Raw genomic sequence first — 16,986 nt, 5'->3', positions numbered from 1 at the left:
AGAGGTATTATCTGTTTATTTCACTTCTGCAGAGATGGGCGCTAGGTGGTAATCCACAAAGCTGGCACACCGGCCTAAAAACTCCTGGGAATATTTCTACGGTTCAAAACGCAGAAATACACACCCTGAATTAGACTTATTGGTTAGTACCTTACCTTAACAATTTCCAGCGGTTAGTATAGTCTCTCGCTTCCCTTTAAAGGTACAAGGTCCTTTAATTGATGTGCGTGTGCTCCAGCACCGTGGGGGAGGCGAGTCCAATTCGGTCTCCAATTGAGTTGGTGGTGGCCATCTCCCACTGCCACCTTTACCCTTCCCCCCAGTTACTGCAGATTTTTGTTGACTTTATGCCTTATTCAGCAGCTGTCAGCCGGTTTTCAGGTGGTTGTGGCACCATCTGTGGCAGGATGTTCCTTATTATCAGCCTCCTGTTCTTCTTCAAGGGTACATTCATTCGCAAGGCAATCAGTTTCCAGCTTATTTCCGTCTTGTTTATACCAAGTGTCCAGCTTCACGGGGCCTTGGGACCTTTTTACCGCTCTTTATTGTCACTTAATGAGGGATGGCACCTTCTACATTTTACCTTTTTAAAAGTACATTCTACCTTGGGCTAGATGAGGTGACGGTGGGGTGGATCGAGAGCTGGCTGAGTGACAGGACTCAGAGGGTTGTGATCAGCGGCGTAGAGTCCAGTTGGAGGCCTGTAACCATTGGTGTCCCCCAGGGGTCAATACTTGGTCCAATTTTGTTCAATATATTCATTAATGACCTAGATGAGGGGACAGAGTGTATCCTCAGCAAGTTTGCTGATGATACCAAGCTGGGAGGGGTGGCCGACACTCCAGAAGGCCGTGCTGCCATCCAGCGTGACCTGGACAGGCTGGAGAGCTGGGCAGAGAAGAACCTCAGGAGGTTCAACAAAAGCAAGTGTAGGGTCCTGCACCTGGGAAGGAAGAATGCCAAACACCAGTATAGGTTAGGGGTGGACCTGCTGGGAAGTAGTTCTGAGGAGAAGGACCTGGGGGTCCTGGTAGACAGCAAATTCTCCATGAGCCAACAATGTGCCCTTGTCGCCAAGAAGGCCAATGGCATCCTGGGCTGCATAGGGAAGAGTGTGGCCAGTAGGTCGAGGGAGCTCATTCTCCCCCTCTACTCTGCACTGGTGAGGCCACAACTGGAGTACGGTGTCCAGTTTTGGGCTCCCCAGTTCAAGAGGGACAGGGAACTGCTGGAGCGAGTCCAGCGAAGGGCAACCAAGATGATTATGGCACTGGAGCACCTCCCTGATGAGGAAAGGCTGAGAGAGCTGGGACTCTTCAGCCTGGAGAAGAGAAGGCCGAGGGGAGACCTTATTATGGCGTACGAGTATCTAAAGGGTGGGCTGAAGGAGGATGGAGCCAGACTGTGAAGTTTCTGTGTGTGTGTGTGTGATTCTTGAAGTACATCAGTCCGGTGGGACGTGTCCCTGCCCTGGGCAGGGGGGTGGAACTGGATGATCTTTAAGGTCCCTTCCAACCCAAACCGTGCTGTGATTGTACGAACCGGAGAGGTCACGGAATCACGGAATCTTCAGAGTTGGAAGGGACCTCTAGAGATCACCACGTCCCACCCCCCTGCTAAAGCAGGACTGCCCAGAGCACGTCACTCAGGGCTGCGTCCAGGCGGGGCTTGAAAGTCTCCAGAGAAGGGGACTCCACACCCTCCCTGGGCAGCCTGTCCCAGGGCTCTGTCGCCCCCACCATAAAGAAGTTTTTCCGTGTATTTGAACGGAACTTCCTATGTTCCAGCTTGTGCCCATTGCCCCTTGTCCTGTCGCTGGGAACCATTGAAAAGAGTCTGGCACCATCCTCCTTCAACCCACCCTTTAGATACTTGTCAACATTAATCAGGTCCCCCCTCAACCTTCTCTTCTCCAGGCTAAAGAGTCCCAGCTCTCTCAGCCTTTCCTCATCAGGGAGGTGCTCCAGTCCCATAATCATCTTTGTTGCCCTTCGCTGGACTCGCTCCAGTAGTTCCCTGTCCCTCTTGAACTGGGGAGCCCAGAACTGGACACCGTACTCCAGTTGTGGCCTCACCAGTGCAGAGCAGAGGGGGAGAGTGACCTCCCTCGACCTACTGGCCACACTCTTCCCTATGCAGCCCAGGATGCCATTGGCCTTCTTGGCGACAAGGGCACACTGCTGGCTCACGGATAATTTGCTCTCTACTACAATCTACTGTCTACTACAGGTCGTTCCAACGGCTCGCAGCTCGTGCCCCGGGACTGACACGAGCGCGCGGGTAAGGCCTTGTTTTACCGACGGGGGAGAACATCACCCGAAACCGCTGCGATACCCCGACGCCGGCCACGCCGCGCCCTTGCCGTTGCCGGCGGGTGGCGCCCCACGTCCTGCCCGTGGAAAAAACCCCATTTGGGCCACTAATTACCGGCGAGGGCATTTACGAGCCGAAGCCACGCCAGAGCCCGGGGGAACCTGACGGACGGATCGTCATGTGACCCCCCCCCCGGGGACACGTGACCGGGTGCGCCGCAGCGGGTGATGCCAGACTCGGGGGGGGGCGGGGTCAGGTGACTCCCGGGAAGGTCGAGACGAGCGTCCGCCTCGCCCAATGGGAGCGGAGCGGCGGGGCGGGCCGGCCAATAGGGGCCGAGGGGGGCGGGCCGGCGGCGGGCGGAGCGGCCGTGGCGGCGGCGGGCAGGTACGGCGCGGCCGGCGGGCGGGCGGGGTCCCCCTGGGTCGCCCCGGGGATAGGGGTTCCCCGGCCGCGTCCCGGCGATGCGGCGCTCGGCGGAGCCCGGCCCGGGGGCGTCTCCTGCCGGCGGGCGCTGCGCGGGGCCGCCTTCCCTCCGCCCGCCCGGGGCCTGGCCCAGCGCTCCGGCGGGGCCGCCTGCCCTCCCCCGCGCCCACCCCCCGCCGATGCGGGGTCGCCCCCGGCAGCGGGCGCGGGGCCGAGTCCGGGCGGGAGACGCCGCGGCCCCTCTGGGTGTCCTCTGCCCGAGCTCCGCCGCTCTCGGCGCAAAGGGGTTTTTTCCTCCTGTCCGTAGGGAATTTCCTCTGCTCCAGTTTGTGCCCGGCAATATCACACCCCCCCGGCCACCGCCCCCAGCTCCGCGCTGGCCCCGACGTCACACGGCACGGAGTAGCCCCTTGGCCAGCTCGGGTCAGCCCTCCCCCGGCTGGGTCCCCTCCCAGCCTCTGCTGGAGATTAACCCCGTCCCCGCCGGACCCAGGACGTTTCCCCCCCCCCCCCCCGATCCCAGGCCGGCTCCTTCGTGCCCAGGGCCTGCCCACGCCACTTACTCGCCACCACTTTGCCCTGTCTCCGGGGAGCGGCTGAGGGAGCTGGGGGGGTTCAGCCTGGAGAAAAGGGGGCTGAGGGGAGACCTTCTCGCTCTCCGCAGCTCCCTGAAAGGAGGGGGCAGCCAGGGGGGGTCGGGCTCTTCTCCCAAGGAACAGGCCATGGGACAAGAGGAAACAGCCTCAAGTTGTGCCAGGGGAGGTTCAAGATGGATATTACGAAAATTTCTTCACTGAAAGGGCTGTCAAGCGTTGGAAGAGGCTGCCCAGGGCAGTGGGGGAGTCGCCATCCCTGGGGGGATTTAAAGCCGGGCAGACCTGGCGCTTAAAGATCTGGTTTAGTGATGGTTTTTGTCAGAGTCAGGTTGATGGTAGGACTCGATGATCTCAAAGGTCCCTTCCAACCCGGGCGATTCTGTGGTTCTATATACGCACACATGCAGACACAGCTGTCACCCCCTCCGTCCGTGGGCCATCCCTCCACAGTGTCTGTTGAGTTCATTCAGCCCGTGGCTTTGGGCTCCCTCTGTCAGAACAGTCTCTCAGGGCAGGAGGGATGGCGTGTGGCGTTGGGATGTTACACACGGTATCCGGAGCTCGTGGCTGGTGTATCTGCTGGTGCCCACGGTCCGTGGGTTGAAGATGTCCATCTCCAGGAGGTTGCTGGGCACCAACTGCCGAAGCCAGTTCTGGTCCCATCACCACGGCAAGTTTCCTCGGTTTCATCAAAGCTGTAAAGTCATTCTTCGGGGTCACTTGGTAGAGAGGGTTACACTCGGAGTGTGATTTGGAACGTGCATCCAGCCGAAAGCAGGAGAGTATCAAAGACGGGGCAAAGCGGTGGCGAGTAAGTGGCAAGGGCAGGCCCTGGGCATGAAGGAGCCGGCGTGGGATCAGGGGTGGGAAATGTCCTGGGTTTGGCGGGGACGGGGTTAATTTTCAGCAGACCCCAGCCGGGGGAGGGCTGACCCGAGCTGGCCAAGGGGCTACTCCGTGCCATGTGATGAGCTGGCCAAGGAGCTGCTCCATACCATGTGACATCATTCCCAGTATAGAGCTGGGGTGGGGGAGGGACTTAGAATCATAGAACGTGTTGGGTTGGAAGGGACCTCTAAAGGCCACCTAGTCCAGCCCCCTGCAGTCGGCAGGGACATCTTCAACTGGATCAGGTCGCTCAGAGCCCCATCCAGCCTGGCCTTGACTGTCTCCAGGGATGGGGCCTCCACCCCCTCTCTGGGCAACGTGGGCCAGTGTCTCACCACCCTCGGTGTAAAGAACTTCTTCCTCATGGCTGATCTAACCCTGCCCTGCTCTAGTTGAAACCATCGCCCCTCGGCCTGTCGCTCCATGCCCTGTCAAACAGCCCCTTCCCAGCTTTCCTGGAGCCCCTTGAGGGACTGGACGGGGCTGGAAGGTCTCCCCAGAGCCTTCTCTTCTCCAGGCTAAACACCCCCAACGCTCTCAGCCTGTCCCCACAGCAGAGGGGCTCCAGCCCTCGGATCATCTTCATGGCCCTCCGCTGGACCCGCTCCAACAGGTCCATGTCCTTCGTGTGCTGAGGGCTCCGGAGCTGGACACAGCACTCCAGGTGGGTCTCACGAGAGCAGAGTAGAGGGGGAGAATCCCCTCTCTGGATCTGCTGGCCACGGTTCTTCTGACGCAGCCCAGGATGCGATTGGCCTTCGGGGCTGCGAGCGCACATTGCTGGTTCATGTCCAGCTTGTCATCCACGAGTACCCCCAAGTCCTGCTTGGGAGCGGGCTGGGCAGCGGGTGGGGAGCGAATGGCGGGGGGTGGCCCTGGCTTTGCTGCTTCTTTCCGCGGAGTCTCTGCTGTTTTCCTCTGCCCTTGGCTGCTCTCTGCAAGAGGCTCGATGCCAGCCCGGGGCTTTGGCCTTTTTCTGCCGCTGCTGCTGCCCTTTCCCCCGGGGGAGGGCAGGTGACTGAGCCGGCGGCCGCCTGGTCCTTTGTTGCCGGCTGGGGCTGAGCCCCGACAGCGACCCTCTTTGGGCAGCTTTTGCTTTCCCCGGGAAACTCTCTTCCTCTCCCCCAAGGGCTTCTTGCCCTTTTGGCCCTCGGTACAAGGGTGAGGAGCGAGCGGGTCCTCGGGGGGAGGGAGCGAGCAGCCGCCCGGTCCCTTGTGTCTGGCTGGGGCTAAAGCAGGAGAGCGACGCTCTTTGGGGGGTCCTTTTCCCGGGGGGGTGGGAGGCTGTGGCTGGAAGGGCAGGCAGCGGCTGGCAGGGAAGTGAAGTTCTGCCCCTCATTTCTTCCTGCAAACGCTGTGCTTGGCAGGGAGCGTCCGTCCTCGCTGCGCCGGTGCGGCTGGTGCCGGGCGGGCATCTGCTGCGGAACGCGGAGCATCCCACCTGCATCTCCCCGGAGAAGGCCTTGTGCGGGCCTCCGTCTCCCCGTGGAGAGCCAGCGGCGCGCCGGGCTCCAGGCTGCTGCGGCAAGGTGGGGGTGAGGGCGAGGGGGCGCCCGCCCCGGCGCTCCCCATCAACCCGTCTGCTCGCCCTGCTCTGCCCTTGCTGAGGGTGTGCAGAGCTGCAGCCGTGGCAGCCCGCGCGCTCCCCACGCGCCCCGGCTGCGGGGACGCCAGGGGCTGGCGTTGCCGCGGTTGGTGGCGTGGGGCAGCAGCGGCAGGATTTGGGCAGAGGCGCTGGGCGAGTGTGCGGGGGAAGGCGCTGAGGCGGGCGTGCTTCTTGCCGCAGATGTCGGTGACGTTCGAGGACGTGGCCATCTACTTCTGCCCCGAGGAGTGGGCCGAGCTGGCGGGCTGGCAGCGGCGGCTCTACCGGGAGGTGATGCTGGAGAACTACCAGGCGGTGGCCTGGCTGGGTGAGGACTGTGTGCGGTGCCGCCGGGCTGGGCTGGAGCTGGAATCGCCCTCTCGAGCTGAGCTGGAGCCCTTGAAAGCCAAAGGCCAGCTGTTGCTGTTGGTGTTGCTGCCCGAGCGCTGCCCGAGCGGTTGGGATTGCAGGTTTTCCCCTGCCCGGCAGCCTCCTGTGGAGAGCGGTGCTGGGAGAGAGAGTGGGCTGGAGTGGTGTTGAGGAGAGCGGAGAGGAATGGCAGAGAGCGGAGTAGAATAAAGCTGACGATGGCGTTGGAGGCGCAGGGCAGGGGGGTGCGAAGGCGTGTGCGGGCAGGGTGAGGAGAGAGGAGCGGAGCGGGGGCAGATGCTGGGCCTGTGGGCAGGGGGAGCCGGTGCCGCTGTGCCGGCAGTGCGGGAGAGGGTGCTTCTCTCTCTTGCCCGCACAGGCTGGTGCGCCGTCAAGCCGGAGATCATCTGCAAGATGGAGCGAGAAGAGACGCCGTGTGTGCCAGAGTGCCCTGGGGCGCGGCGGAGGCACCGCAGCCCTGAGCCAGGTGGGTACCAGGCGGCTGCGTGGGAGCTTGGGGGGTTCCGGCAGCACCATCCCCTTGGCCCCGGCTGCTCCGTGCCCCAGGGAGGGTGGGGGGCTGCTGGGCTGCGCGTGCCACTGCCCGTGGGGAGGGGTCCCGTGTGTCCATGCCATCCCCGGCAGTGACCCCGACCTCTCCTCCCCAGCAGACGGTGACGTCCCGATGCGGAGGGAGGATGGGGAGGTCCCCGGGGGGCTGCCAGACCATGAGCGGGGTGGAAGACAGTCCGGGGGCCTCCCAGCCAAGGTACTGCCAACTCGGGCCCCCCGCACCCCTCTGGCCAGCAAGAGCCCCCACGCCTGCACCAAGTGTGGGAAGAGCTTCGGCAAGATCCAGGACCTGAAGAAGCACCAGCAGACGCACACGGGTGCACGGCCCTTCTCCTGCTGGCAGTGCGGCCGCCGCTTTCGGCTGAAGCAGTTCCTGGTGTCCCACCAGAAGGTGCACAGCGGGAAGAAGCCCTTTGGCTGCACGGAATGCGGCAAGCGCTATGCTCAGAAGCGTGACCTGCTGAGCCACCAGCGAGTGCACTCTGGCGAGAAGCCCTTTGCCTGTGGCTGCTGTGGCCGCTGTTTTATCCACAAGAACAGCCTGGTCCGCCACCAGCGGGTCCACATGGGGGATGACCCATTGCCCTGCAACAGCTGCCCCAAGGCCTTCGGGTATGAACAGAGCCACACCAAACAGCTGTGGGTCCACAGCGGGGAGCGCCCGTTCGCCTGCGCCCACTGCCCCAAGGCCTTCAAGGACAAGAAGACCCTCACCAACCACCAGCATGTCCACACCGGGGAGCGTCGCTTCACCTGCGCCCACTGCCCCAAGGCCTTCAGGGACCGGTCAGCCCTCACCGTCCACCAGCGGCTCCACACCGGGGAGCGCCCCTTCGCCTGCATCCGCTGCCCCAAGGCCTTCAGGGACCGGTCGGGCCTCACCGTCCACCAACGCGTCCACACTGAGGAGCGCCCCTTTGCCTGCGACAGCTGCCCCAAGACATTCAAGGAGAAACAGAAGCTCACCGTCCACCAGCGTGTCCACACTGGGGAGCTCCCGTTCACCTGCCCCCACTGCCCCAAGGCCTACACGGGCAAACAGGCGCTCACCAGACACCAGCGAGTTCACACCGGGGAGCTCCCCTTTCCCTGCAACAGCTGCCCCAAGGCCTTCAGGGAGCAGTCGACCCTCAGCGCCCACAAGCAGATCCACACCGGCGAGCGCCCTTTCGCCTGTGCCCAGTGTCCCAAGGCCTTCACTCTGAAGAATTCCCTCACCAGGCACCAGCAGGTCCACACCACAGCGCGCCCGTTCGCGTGCAGCAGCTGCTCGAAGACCTTCAAGTACAAGCAGTCCCTCACCGTCCACGAGCGGGTCCACACTGGGGAGCTCCCCTTTGCCTGCGACCGTTGCCCCAAGGCCTTCAGGCAGAAGAGGGTCCTCACCAAACACCAGCGAGTCCACACCGGGGAGCGCCCCTTCGCCTGCACCCGCTGCCCCAAGGCCTTCAGGGACATGTCAGCCCTCACCAAACACCAGCGGGTCCACGCCGGCGAGAAGCCCTGAAAGCGCAGCGGGTGCGGTAAGGCTTACAGAGAGAAGCAAAGCCTTTGTCGCCACCAGCGCGTGCACCGGGGCTCCCCGGCGGTGCCTGACGGCAGCCTGCAGAACGGGGGAGGTCCGTCCCCATGGAGGGGGCAGGCGGAGGCCAAGCCCTCCCAGTGATGCAGGTGGGAGAAGCAGTGTTGGAAGCAGGGGGTCGTGCTGGCTGACCAGCACACCCACGGGAGCCCCAGCCCACAACCCAGCGCCCGCCGCGTCTGCTGCTGAGGGGCCTGCGGCTCGCCCTGGATCGCCGTCCCTCGCCGTGGGAGCTGTGGGTCCCCTCATCCCTCCTTGCCGGGGAGTTTCTGCCACCTCCGCCTTGTCCTGGCACCCAGCCGCCTGCCGGCCAGGCCGCCCGTGACCACGGGCCTTCCCGGGAGCGGGTGCAGACGGAGGGTGAGCGCTGGGTGGCCAAAAGGCATCGCCCCCACCCCGGGTTCAGCGGCTGCCGTTTGCAGGAGGGTGTGCGGGAAGGAAGGGCTTCGGGCTGCGTTTGTCCTGAGGAGGAAAGCGGTGCCCGGGAGCTTGCCTGCTGCGGGGAGCAGAGACCGGCGCGGAGCATCACGCGTGTTTGAGGACCCGTGTAGCCACGGCTGGGAGCCAGCTCCGTCAGACACCGGCGGTGGCCTCGATGAAGTAAAAAGCATCGTGTCTGTGTAAGCGGTGGCTTCAAGCGGTTCCTTGAAGCAGTGTCCGCACCTTTATAAAAGCTTTTGGGAAGGACCACGCAAGTGGTGTGGGCCGTGCAAGAATCAGAAGAAAAAGGCAAAACTTGTGGCTTGAGATAAAGAGAGTCTAACAGAACAGCAAAGGAAAAAGGAAAGCACCAACAATAATACCGATAGAGGAATATAAAACCCGTGATTGACACACAGCTGCTCACCAACGGAACCCAGCCTGTCCCCCAGCGGCGATTCCTGCCCGCCTGCCCTGCTATTGAATACCTGTTTGGCTGGAGTGGGTCAGCCGACCTGGCTGTGACCCTCTAATTCCAGGCTACTGGCCCCATTATCCCGGCATCGGAGCAGCCAGGGGACAACGTGCTTGCCTGGATAGTGGCTGAAATCTTTTTGCGTATCTCGCAGCTCGCTCAGGGAGAGGGATCGGGTGATTATCTCTGGTTCTACCTCTTCCTCCTGTTCTTACAACGGCCCTGGTTTGTGTCATCTCTTACGAAGAGAACTGAAGCCCGTTCAAGAGACACAGCAGCAGGATCATGCAGGCACCTGAGCATAAATAAAATTCTTAAAAGCTGCCGTGCCTGGCCAGAAGGAAAAAAGGCAGGCAGAAGATCTGGGGAAAGTATCCTCCGTTGTTTCCCACCTGGACTGGGTGCGATTATTAATAAATTCCGAGAGGTGGCACCCGAGGAACGGGCAGGACAGCAATGCCACATGCACGTACCAACCGAACCTCACAAACAGTGCTGTTATCATAAGTCGACGTTACACAGGACAGCAAAATGAGGATCCCGATCCCTCTCCCAGAGGTGCTCAACAGCACTGCCAGGAATACACAGAGCACGTAAGAATTCACGGAACGCAACCATGGGGACAAACAAAGCAACGTTGTGACCAGTGGCTATTTAACTAATATAATAAATGCGTATAACGAATTTGTTCTAACACACTCTGGTCAGATGTGTCGCTGTCTCAACCTGTCGCAGAGCGCCACGCGTTGGGTGCCAAAAAGGACTGTCGTGCTTTATCCCCCCTGGCAGGAGAGAAGCAGGCGGCTGTGCACTCACTCTCCCCTCCGCGCCCCAGCTGGATGGGGAGGAGAATCAGAAGAAAAAGGCAAAACTCGTGGGTTGGAGTAAAGACAGTTTAAGACAACAGCGAAGGAAAGAGGAAAACAACAAAAATAATACTGATAAAAGTGTCCAAAAATGAGTAAGGCACAACCACTCACCGACCTTGACCGGCCGGCTCCCCCAGCTCTGTAATGAGCATAATGTCACCCGGTGTGGAATATCCCTTGCTCAGCTTGAGTCAGCCCTCTCCCAGCTGTGTCCCTTCCCAGCTTCTCGTAGAAATTAACCCTACTGCAGCCAAAACCAGGACAACACCCAGCCCTGCAGACGACCACCCAGTCTGAGAGTCCCCAACAGCCTCCCGCAACCCCACTATCATATATACATCCTCGTTCACCACAGTCCCCCTTCCTATCCTTTGATATCGTACACAGAATCGCTGCCCTAGTCCACGGCCCACCCCTGTAGAGTGTCCGCGAACGCCCACGGAGGTCATCTGGTGCGTGGCTTTGGCCTCCCTCTGTTCTGGGCCACCCAGGGCAGGAGAGGTGGGGTGCTGCGAGGAGTCGCTGGGCACCGAAGCCAGCTCAGGTGGGGTCACTGCTGCGCCGGCACCGCTTCGTGGGAGGCTTCTCCTCCAGCCGTGCGGGTGGTTCCTGCGACAGCGATCCCTACACCACGCCACTCACACCACGGGTTGCACCGATTTAAAGGTCTTTCCGTTCCAATCCCCGGCCCGGGGCCCTTTGGGCCAGGTTACGGGGTTTGACGTTGCAGGGAACTCCTCCCCTTGCTCCCACCCGGCTCCAACAAGGGGCTCCTGCTCGAGTAATTCCCGTAACGCGCAACTCAAGTCCCGGGTTTAACTTTACTCCCCAGTTCTCCGCCTCCTCTGCCCCAGCACAGTCGCACCCGGCTCGGTGCAAAGGGGAGAAATAGCAACGAAAATAGGATTTTTGGCAGCTCCTCTCAGCACAAAAATTGGCCTCTGGTACCCAGGAAGAGCAGGAGGACGATGTGCAGGGGTGTCCCTGGCGGGGAGGGGGGTCTGAGCACCCACCTCGGGTTGAGTCCAGCCCTTCTGGTGTTGGCAGGGCCCGATGCAGGGGACCGTGGGCAGGTGGGACACAGAAGCGTGTCTGTTGGCACAGGGACCCCGCGGGGACACAGGGAGAGGCCGGGCAGGGCCAAGCATCGGGCACTGGGGAATAACCGGGGTGGTGGGGGCGTCCAGCGGGATGGGGGACGACTGGGGAGGGCAGGGGACCGGTTGTCAGGGTATCCCCTCCTGGGGGTCCCTTTCATGGCTGAGGGGCACAAGGAGCTGGCGGGGGGGACACACAGCAGGGGCAGCTGATACCCCTGGCCAAGGGAAATCCCAGACCACGGGGCGTCGTGCTCAGCAGCAAAACTGGGAGCGGGGCGGCTGCTCGGAACAGGCTGGGCATCGGTCGGTTGGTGATGAGCAATTGTTTGCATTTCCAACATTTCTCTTCCACGGAATCTATTTCCCTCTGACTGTTATTTTTTTCTTTCTCTTTTCCTTCCACTTTCGTTTTCTATTATTATTTCTTTTTAATTATTAAAATATATTCATCTCACGAGTGAGTTTCTCACTTCTGCCCTTCCGATTCCCCCCGTCCCTCTGGGAGGGCAGCGAGTCGGGGGCCGGGTGCTGCTTCGTTGCCGGACGGGGTTAAACCACGACAGACACTAAAGCATGAAGAGGCAGCAGATGAGCAAAGGAGGGTCCGTACGCCAGACCCCACGGCACGACAACCCGCACAGCTCTCGGGGACAGCGTGGTGCCAGCAGCGTGGCCAGCGGTGCCAACCCGGCCTGTTTCCAGCCGAGCTCTGGCACCTCGGGTGGTGTGGGAGCGCGGAGCCCCCGTGTCCCGGACTCCAGCGCTGAGGAGCGGGGCCAGGCGCATCTCCCGGGCCAGGGGCCGGCCCTGCCTCCCGCCTCATTTGAAGTCCCTGCTGTCCCGGCAGCTGGCAGAGCCCCGCTCCCCGCCGGCGCTGCCGGCAGAGGGTGGCCGTGCCCAGGACACGCCTGGCCTTGGGTCCATCTCCTGGAGGATGCAGAGCACCTGCCTGTGCCCCCGTGCCATCCCTGGGCAGCTCGGACACCCCCGGGCACCCAAGTGGCACTAAACATGAAGAGGAACTTCTTTCCCGTGAGGGTGGCAGAGCCCTGGCACAGGCTGCCCAGAGAGGTGGGGGAGTCTCCGTCTCTGGAGACATCCCAACCCCGCCTGGAGGCGTCCCTGTGCCACCTGCTGTGGGTGACCCTGCTCTGGCCGGGGGTGGGACGGGATGGGCTCCAGAGGGCCCTGCCAACCCCACGATTCTGTGATTCTCTGGAACACCCAGGTGAGGGCCACTGAATGGTGTGCCAGCTCCGCAGTGACTGCGGTGGCAGCTTCCCCATGGCAGTGGTGGCACACCCCGCACCCGCGTGCAGACACCTGCTCGTGGCTGGCTGTGACACCCACAAGCCCCATCAGGCAACGGAACGGCACCTTTGCTCCCCGCAGGGACACATCAGCCCACACCACTTGCGTGGTCCTTCCCAAAAGCTTTTATAAAGGTGCGGACACTGCTTCAAGGAACCGCTTGAAGCCACCGCTTACACAGACACGATGCTTTTTACTTCATCGAGGCCACCGCAGGTGTCTGACGGAGCTGGCTCCCAGCCGTGGCTACACGGGTCCTCAAACACGCGTGATGCTCCGTGCCGGTCTCTGCTCCCCGCAGCAGGCAAGCTCCCGGGCACCGCTTTCCTCCTCAGGACAAACGCAGCCCGAAGCCCTTCCTTCCCGCACACCCTCCTGCAAACGGCAGCCGCTGAACCCGGGGTGGGGGCGATGCCTTTTGGCCACCCAGCGCTCACCCTCCGTCTGCACCCGCTCCCGGGAAGGCCCGTGGTCATGGGCGGCCTGGCCGGCAGGCGGCTGGGTGCCAGACGAAGGCAGAGGTGGCAGAAAGCCCCTGGTAAGAAGGGACAAGGGGTCCCAAAACCACTTCTCTCAGCTGCTGCACTGTAAGGGTTTGGCCTCCACCCACTCCCCTGGCAGGGATGGACACCCTCGCTAACGCTCGCTGCCCTCCGGAACCACTGGCGGGCCACAGTGCGCCCGCTGGTGTCTCTTCAGGTGCTGCTTCTGGCTGTAGGACTTGCCACAATTGCTGCACTTGTACGGCTTCTCCCCGGTGTGGACCCACTGGTGGTCGTTGAGGGCGTGCTTGTCCCTGAAGGCCTTGGGGCACTGGCTGCAGGTGAAGGGGCGCTCCCCGTTGTGGACCCACTGGTGGATGGTGAGGGACTTCTTATCTCTGAAGGCCTTGGGGCAGCGGCTGCAAGCAAAGGGGCGCTCCCCAGTGTGGACCCGTTGGTGGATGGTGAGGGCCTTCTTCTCCCTGAAGACCTTGGGGCAGCTGGTGCAGGCAAAGGGGCGCTCCCCGGTGTGGACCCGCTGGTGGTCGGTGAGGGTCTTCTTGTCCCTGAAGGCCTTGGGACAGCGGGCACAGGCAAATGGACGCTCGCCGGTGTGGACCCGCTGGTGGATAGTGAGGGAATGCTTGTCCCTGAAGGTCTTGGGGCAACGGCTGCAGGTGAAGGGGCGCTCCCCGGTGTGGACCCGCTGGTGGACAGTGACGGCATGCTTGTCCCTGAAGGCCTTGTGGCAGCAGGGGCAGGTGAAGGGGTGCTCCCCATCATGGATCCGCTGGTGGAGAGTGAGGGACTTTTTGTGCCAGAAGGCCTTGGGGCAGCGGGTGCAGGGGAATGGGCGCTCATCAATGTGGACCTGCTGGTGGCGCAACAGGTTGTTCTTGTGGCCAAAACAGTGGCCGCAGTGGCTGCAGGTGAAGGGCTTCTCACCGGTGTGCACTCGCTGGTGGCTCAGCAGGTGATGCTTCTGAGCAAAGCGCTTGCCACAGTTGACACAGCCGAAGCGCTTCTCCCCACCGTGCACCTTCTGGTGCGACACCAGGAACTTCTTCAGCCGAAAGCGGCGGCCGCACTGCCGGCAGGAGAAGCGTCGTGCCACCGTGTGCATCTGCTGGTGCTTCTTCAGGTCCTGGACCTTACTGAAGCTCTTTCCACACTCGGCGCAAGTGTGGGGGCTCTTGGGGGCCGTGGGTTTGCATGGGAGTTGGGCAAGCAGCAGATTAGCCTTAAGGACCCGCGACCGCTTTCTGTCCTGCTCAGGCATCCCCGGGAGCAGGGCTGTGGGTGTGATCAGGACATCTGGGACACCACTGACCTCCCTCTGCACCGGGACATCACCGTCTGCTGGGGAGGAGAGGTCGGGGTCACTGCCGGGGATGGCATGGACACACGGGACCCCTCCCCACGGGCAGTGGCACGCGCAGCCCAGCAGCCCCCCACCCTCCCTGGGGCACGGAGCAGCCGGGGCCAAGGGGATGGTGCTGCCGGAACCCCCCAAGCTCCCCCGCAGCCGCCTGGTACCCACCTGGCTCAGGGCTGCGGTGCCTCCGCCGCGCCCCAGGGCACTCTGGCACACACGGCGTCTCTTCTCGCTCCATCTTGCAGATGATCTCCGGCTTGACGGCGCACCAGCCTGTGCGGGCAAGAGAGAGAAGCACCCTCTCCCGCACTGCCGGCACAGCGGCACCGGCTCCCCCTGCCCACAGGCCCAGCATCTGCCCCCGCTCCGCTCCTCTCTCCTCACCCTGCCCGCACACGCCTTCGCACCCCCCTGCCCTGCGCCTCCAACGCCATCGTCAGCTTTATTCTACTCCGCTCTCTGCCATTCCTCTCCGCTCTCCTCAACACCACTCCAGCCCACTCTCTCTCCCAGCACCGCTCTCCACAGGAGGCTGCCGGGCAGGGGAAAACCTGCAATCCCAACCGCTCGGGCAGCGCTCGGGCAGCAACACCAACAGCAACAGCTGGCCTTTGGCTTTCAAGGGCTCCAGCTCAGCTCGAGAGGGCGATTCCAGCTCCAGCCCAGCCCGGCGGCACCGCACACAGTCCTCACCCAGCCAGGCCACCGCCTGGTAGTTCTCCAGCATCACCTCCCGGTAGAGCCGCCGCTGCCAGCCCGCCAGCTCGGCCCACTCCTCGGGGCAGAAGTAGATGGCCACGTCCTCGAACGTCACCGACATCTGCGGCAAGAAGCACGCCCGCCTCAGCGCCTTCCCCCGCACACTCGCCCAGCGCCTCTGCCCAAATCCTGCCGCTGCTGCCCCACGCCACCAACCGCGGCAACGCCAGCCCCTGGCGTCCCCGCAGCCGGGGCGCGTGGGGAGCGCGCGGGCTGCCACGGCTGCAGCTCTGCACACCCTCAGCAAGGGCAGAGCAGGGCGAGCAGACGGGTTGATGGGGAGCGCCGGGGCGGGCGCCCCCTCGCCCTCACCCCCACCTTGCCGCAGCAGCCTGGAGCCCGGCGCGCCGCTGGCTCTCCACGGGGAGACGGAGGCCCGCACAAGGCCTTCTCCGGGGAGATGCAGGTGGGATGCTCCGCGTTCCGCAGCAGATGCCCGCCCGGCACCAGCCGCACCGGCGCAGCGAGGACGGACGCTCCCTGCCAAGCACAGCGTTTGCAGGAAGAAATGAGGGGCAGAACTTCACTTCCCTGCCAGCCGCTGCCTGCCCTTCCAGCCACAGCCTCCCACCCCCCCGGGAAAAGGACCCCCCAAAGAGCGTCGCTCTCCTGCTTTAGCCCCAGCCAGACACAAGGGACCGGGCGGCTGCTCGCTCCCTCCCCCCGAGGACCCGCTCGCTCCTCACCCTTGTACCGAGGGCCAAAAGGGCAAGAAGCCCTTGGGGGAGAGGAAGAGAGTTTCCCGGGGAAAGCAAAAGCTGCCCAAAGAGGGTCGCTGTCGGGGCTCAGCCCCAGCCGGCAACAAAGGACCAGGCGGCCGCCGGCTCAGTCACCTGCCCTCTCCCGGGGGAAAGGGCAGCAGCAGCGGCAGAAAAAGGCCAAAGCCCCGGGCTGGCATCGAGCCTCTTGCAGAGAGCAGCCAAGGGCAGAGGAAAACAGCAGAGACTCCGCGGAAAGAAGCAGCAAAGCCAGGGCCACCCCCCGCCATTCGCTCCCCACCCGCTGCCCAGCCCGCTCCCGAGCGGCGAGTCCCTCCCCCAGCCCGGCCACCGCCCCCAGCTCCGCGCTGGCCCCGACGTCACACGGCACGGAGTAGCCCCTTGGCCAGCTCGGGTCAGCCCTCCCCCGGCTGGGTCCCCTCCCAGCCTCTGCTGGAGATTAACCCCGTCCCCGCCGGACCCAGGACGTTTCCCCCCCCCGCCCCCGCCCCGATCCCAGGCCGGCTCCTTCGTGCCCAGGGCCTGCCCTCGCCACTTACTCGCCACCGCTTTGCCCCGTCTCTGGGCGTAGAACTCCGATTATCTTTCTCCGTCGGGCATAAATCTGCTACCGTCCACGTAGAGTTCCAAATCCAGTTTTCAACGGTTCAGCTTTTAAACCGGGTGAGCTGGCGTAGACCTGCCCACGGCGGCCAGGCAATCTGCGGCAAAGGCTCTCGTTCAGCTGTGGGTCACCGAGCGGCTGGATGTCATCTGGACACCACCTTCAGTTACGTCTGCCGCATTCACGGAAATGGCCTGGTATTTTCCCAATCGGCTGGGAGAAATCCAGAGATGTCCCTTCTTATTTAGAACGGACGCCGCTGCATGTGGGACCAACGCCGCTCTAGGCTGCCCCAAGGGGAGTTTTCGTGCTTCTTGAATCAGCAAAGCCGCAGCCGCCACGGTGCAGAGGCACGCAGGCCAGCCTTTACTTACCTCATCAAGGTGCTTTGAAAAGGAAGCCACTGGCCTCTCCCAACTTCCAAGCGTTTGGGTCACCACTCCGGAGCCCACCTGCTGTCTTTTGTGGTCACACAGTTGGAAGGGCTTTGCCATGTCTGGGAGGCCTTGGGATGGGGCTTCCATCAGCTGCTTCTTTCTT

At 62.8% G+C, this 16,986-nt stretch overlaps 2 protein-coding genes across 2 annotated transcripts; one reads left to right on the top strand and one right to left on the bottom strand.

Moving 5' to 3' along the window:
• The first annotated feature begins 2,595 nt into the window (after positions 1–2,595).
• On the top strand, positions 2,596–9,917 carry LOC134509361 (zinc finger protein 883-like). Its single transcript, XM_063321846.1, has 6 exons — positions 2,596–2,700; positions 4,741–4,887; positions 5,591–5,752; positions 6,010–6,136; positions 6,557–6,664; positions 6,846–9,917. Exons 1-6 carry the CDS (start codon positions 2,611–2,613, stop codon positions 8,255–8,257), a joined length of 2,046 nt encoding a protein of 681 aa, XP_063177916.1. The 5' UTR covers positions 2,596–2,610; the 3' UTR covers positions 8,258–9,917.
• A 2,439-nt stretch (positions 9,918–12,356) lies between these two features.
• On the bottom strand, positions 12,357–15,792 carry LOC134509366 (zinc finger protein OZF-like). Its single transcript, XM_063321860.1, has 4 exons — positions 15,442–15,792; positions 15,058–15,184; positions 14,530–14,637; positions 12,357–14,348 (listed from the first exon to the last, which is right to left on the bottom strand). The coding sequence occupies exons 2-4, from the start codon at positions 15,182–15,184 to the stop codon at positions 13,144–13,146; spliced, it is 1,440 nt and encodes a 479-aa protein (XP_063177930.1). The 5' UTR covers positions 15,442–15,792; the 3' UTR covers positions 12,357–13,143.
• Positions 15,793–16,986: the final 1,194 nt, after the last annotated feature.

This window comes from Chroicocephalus ridibundus, unplaced genomic scaffold (assembly GCF_963924245.1).
Source record: "Chroicocephalus ridibundus unplaced genomic scaffold, bChrRid1.1 SCAFFOLD_253, whole genome shotgun sequence".
Taxonomy (NCBI): Eukaryota; Metazoa; Chordata; class Aves; order Charadriiformes; family Laridae; genus Chroicocephalus; species Chroicocephalus ridibundus.
This window is presented reverse-complemented; position numbering and strand designations above follow the sequence as displayed.

Excerpts from the sequence above, each read along its gene's own strand:
- LOC134509366 (XM_063321860.1), bottom strand. The coding sequence starts at position 15,184 with ATGTCGGTGACGTTCGAGGACGTGGCCATCTACTTCTGCCCCGAGGAG. Across the intron at positions 14,638-15,057 it reads CCAGGCGGTGGCCTGGCTGG|GCTGGTGCGCCGTCAAGCCG; the intron begins GTGAGGACTGTG and ends TTGCCCGCACAG. Across the intron at positions 14,349-14,529 it reads GCACCGCAGCCCTGAGCCAG|CAGACGGTGATGTCCCGGTG; the intron begins GTGGGTACCAGG and ends TCTCCTCCCCAG.
- LOC134509361 (XM_063321846.1), top strand. The coding sequence starts at position 2,611 with ATGGGAGCGGAGCGGCGGGGCGGGCCGGCCAATAGGGGCCGAGGGGGG. Across the intron at positions 4,888-5,590 it reads AGCTGGACACAGCACTCCAG|GGAGCGTCCGTCCTCGCTGC; the intron begins GTGGGTCTCACG and ends TGTGCTTGGCAG. Across the intron at positions 6,665-6,845 it reads GCACCGCAGCCCTGAGCCAG|CAGACGGTGACGTCCCGATG; the intron begins GTGGGTACCAGG and ends TCTCCTCCCCAG.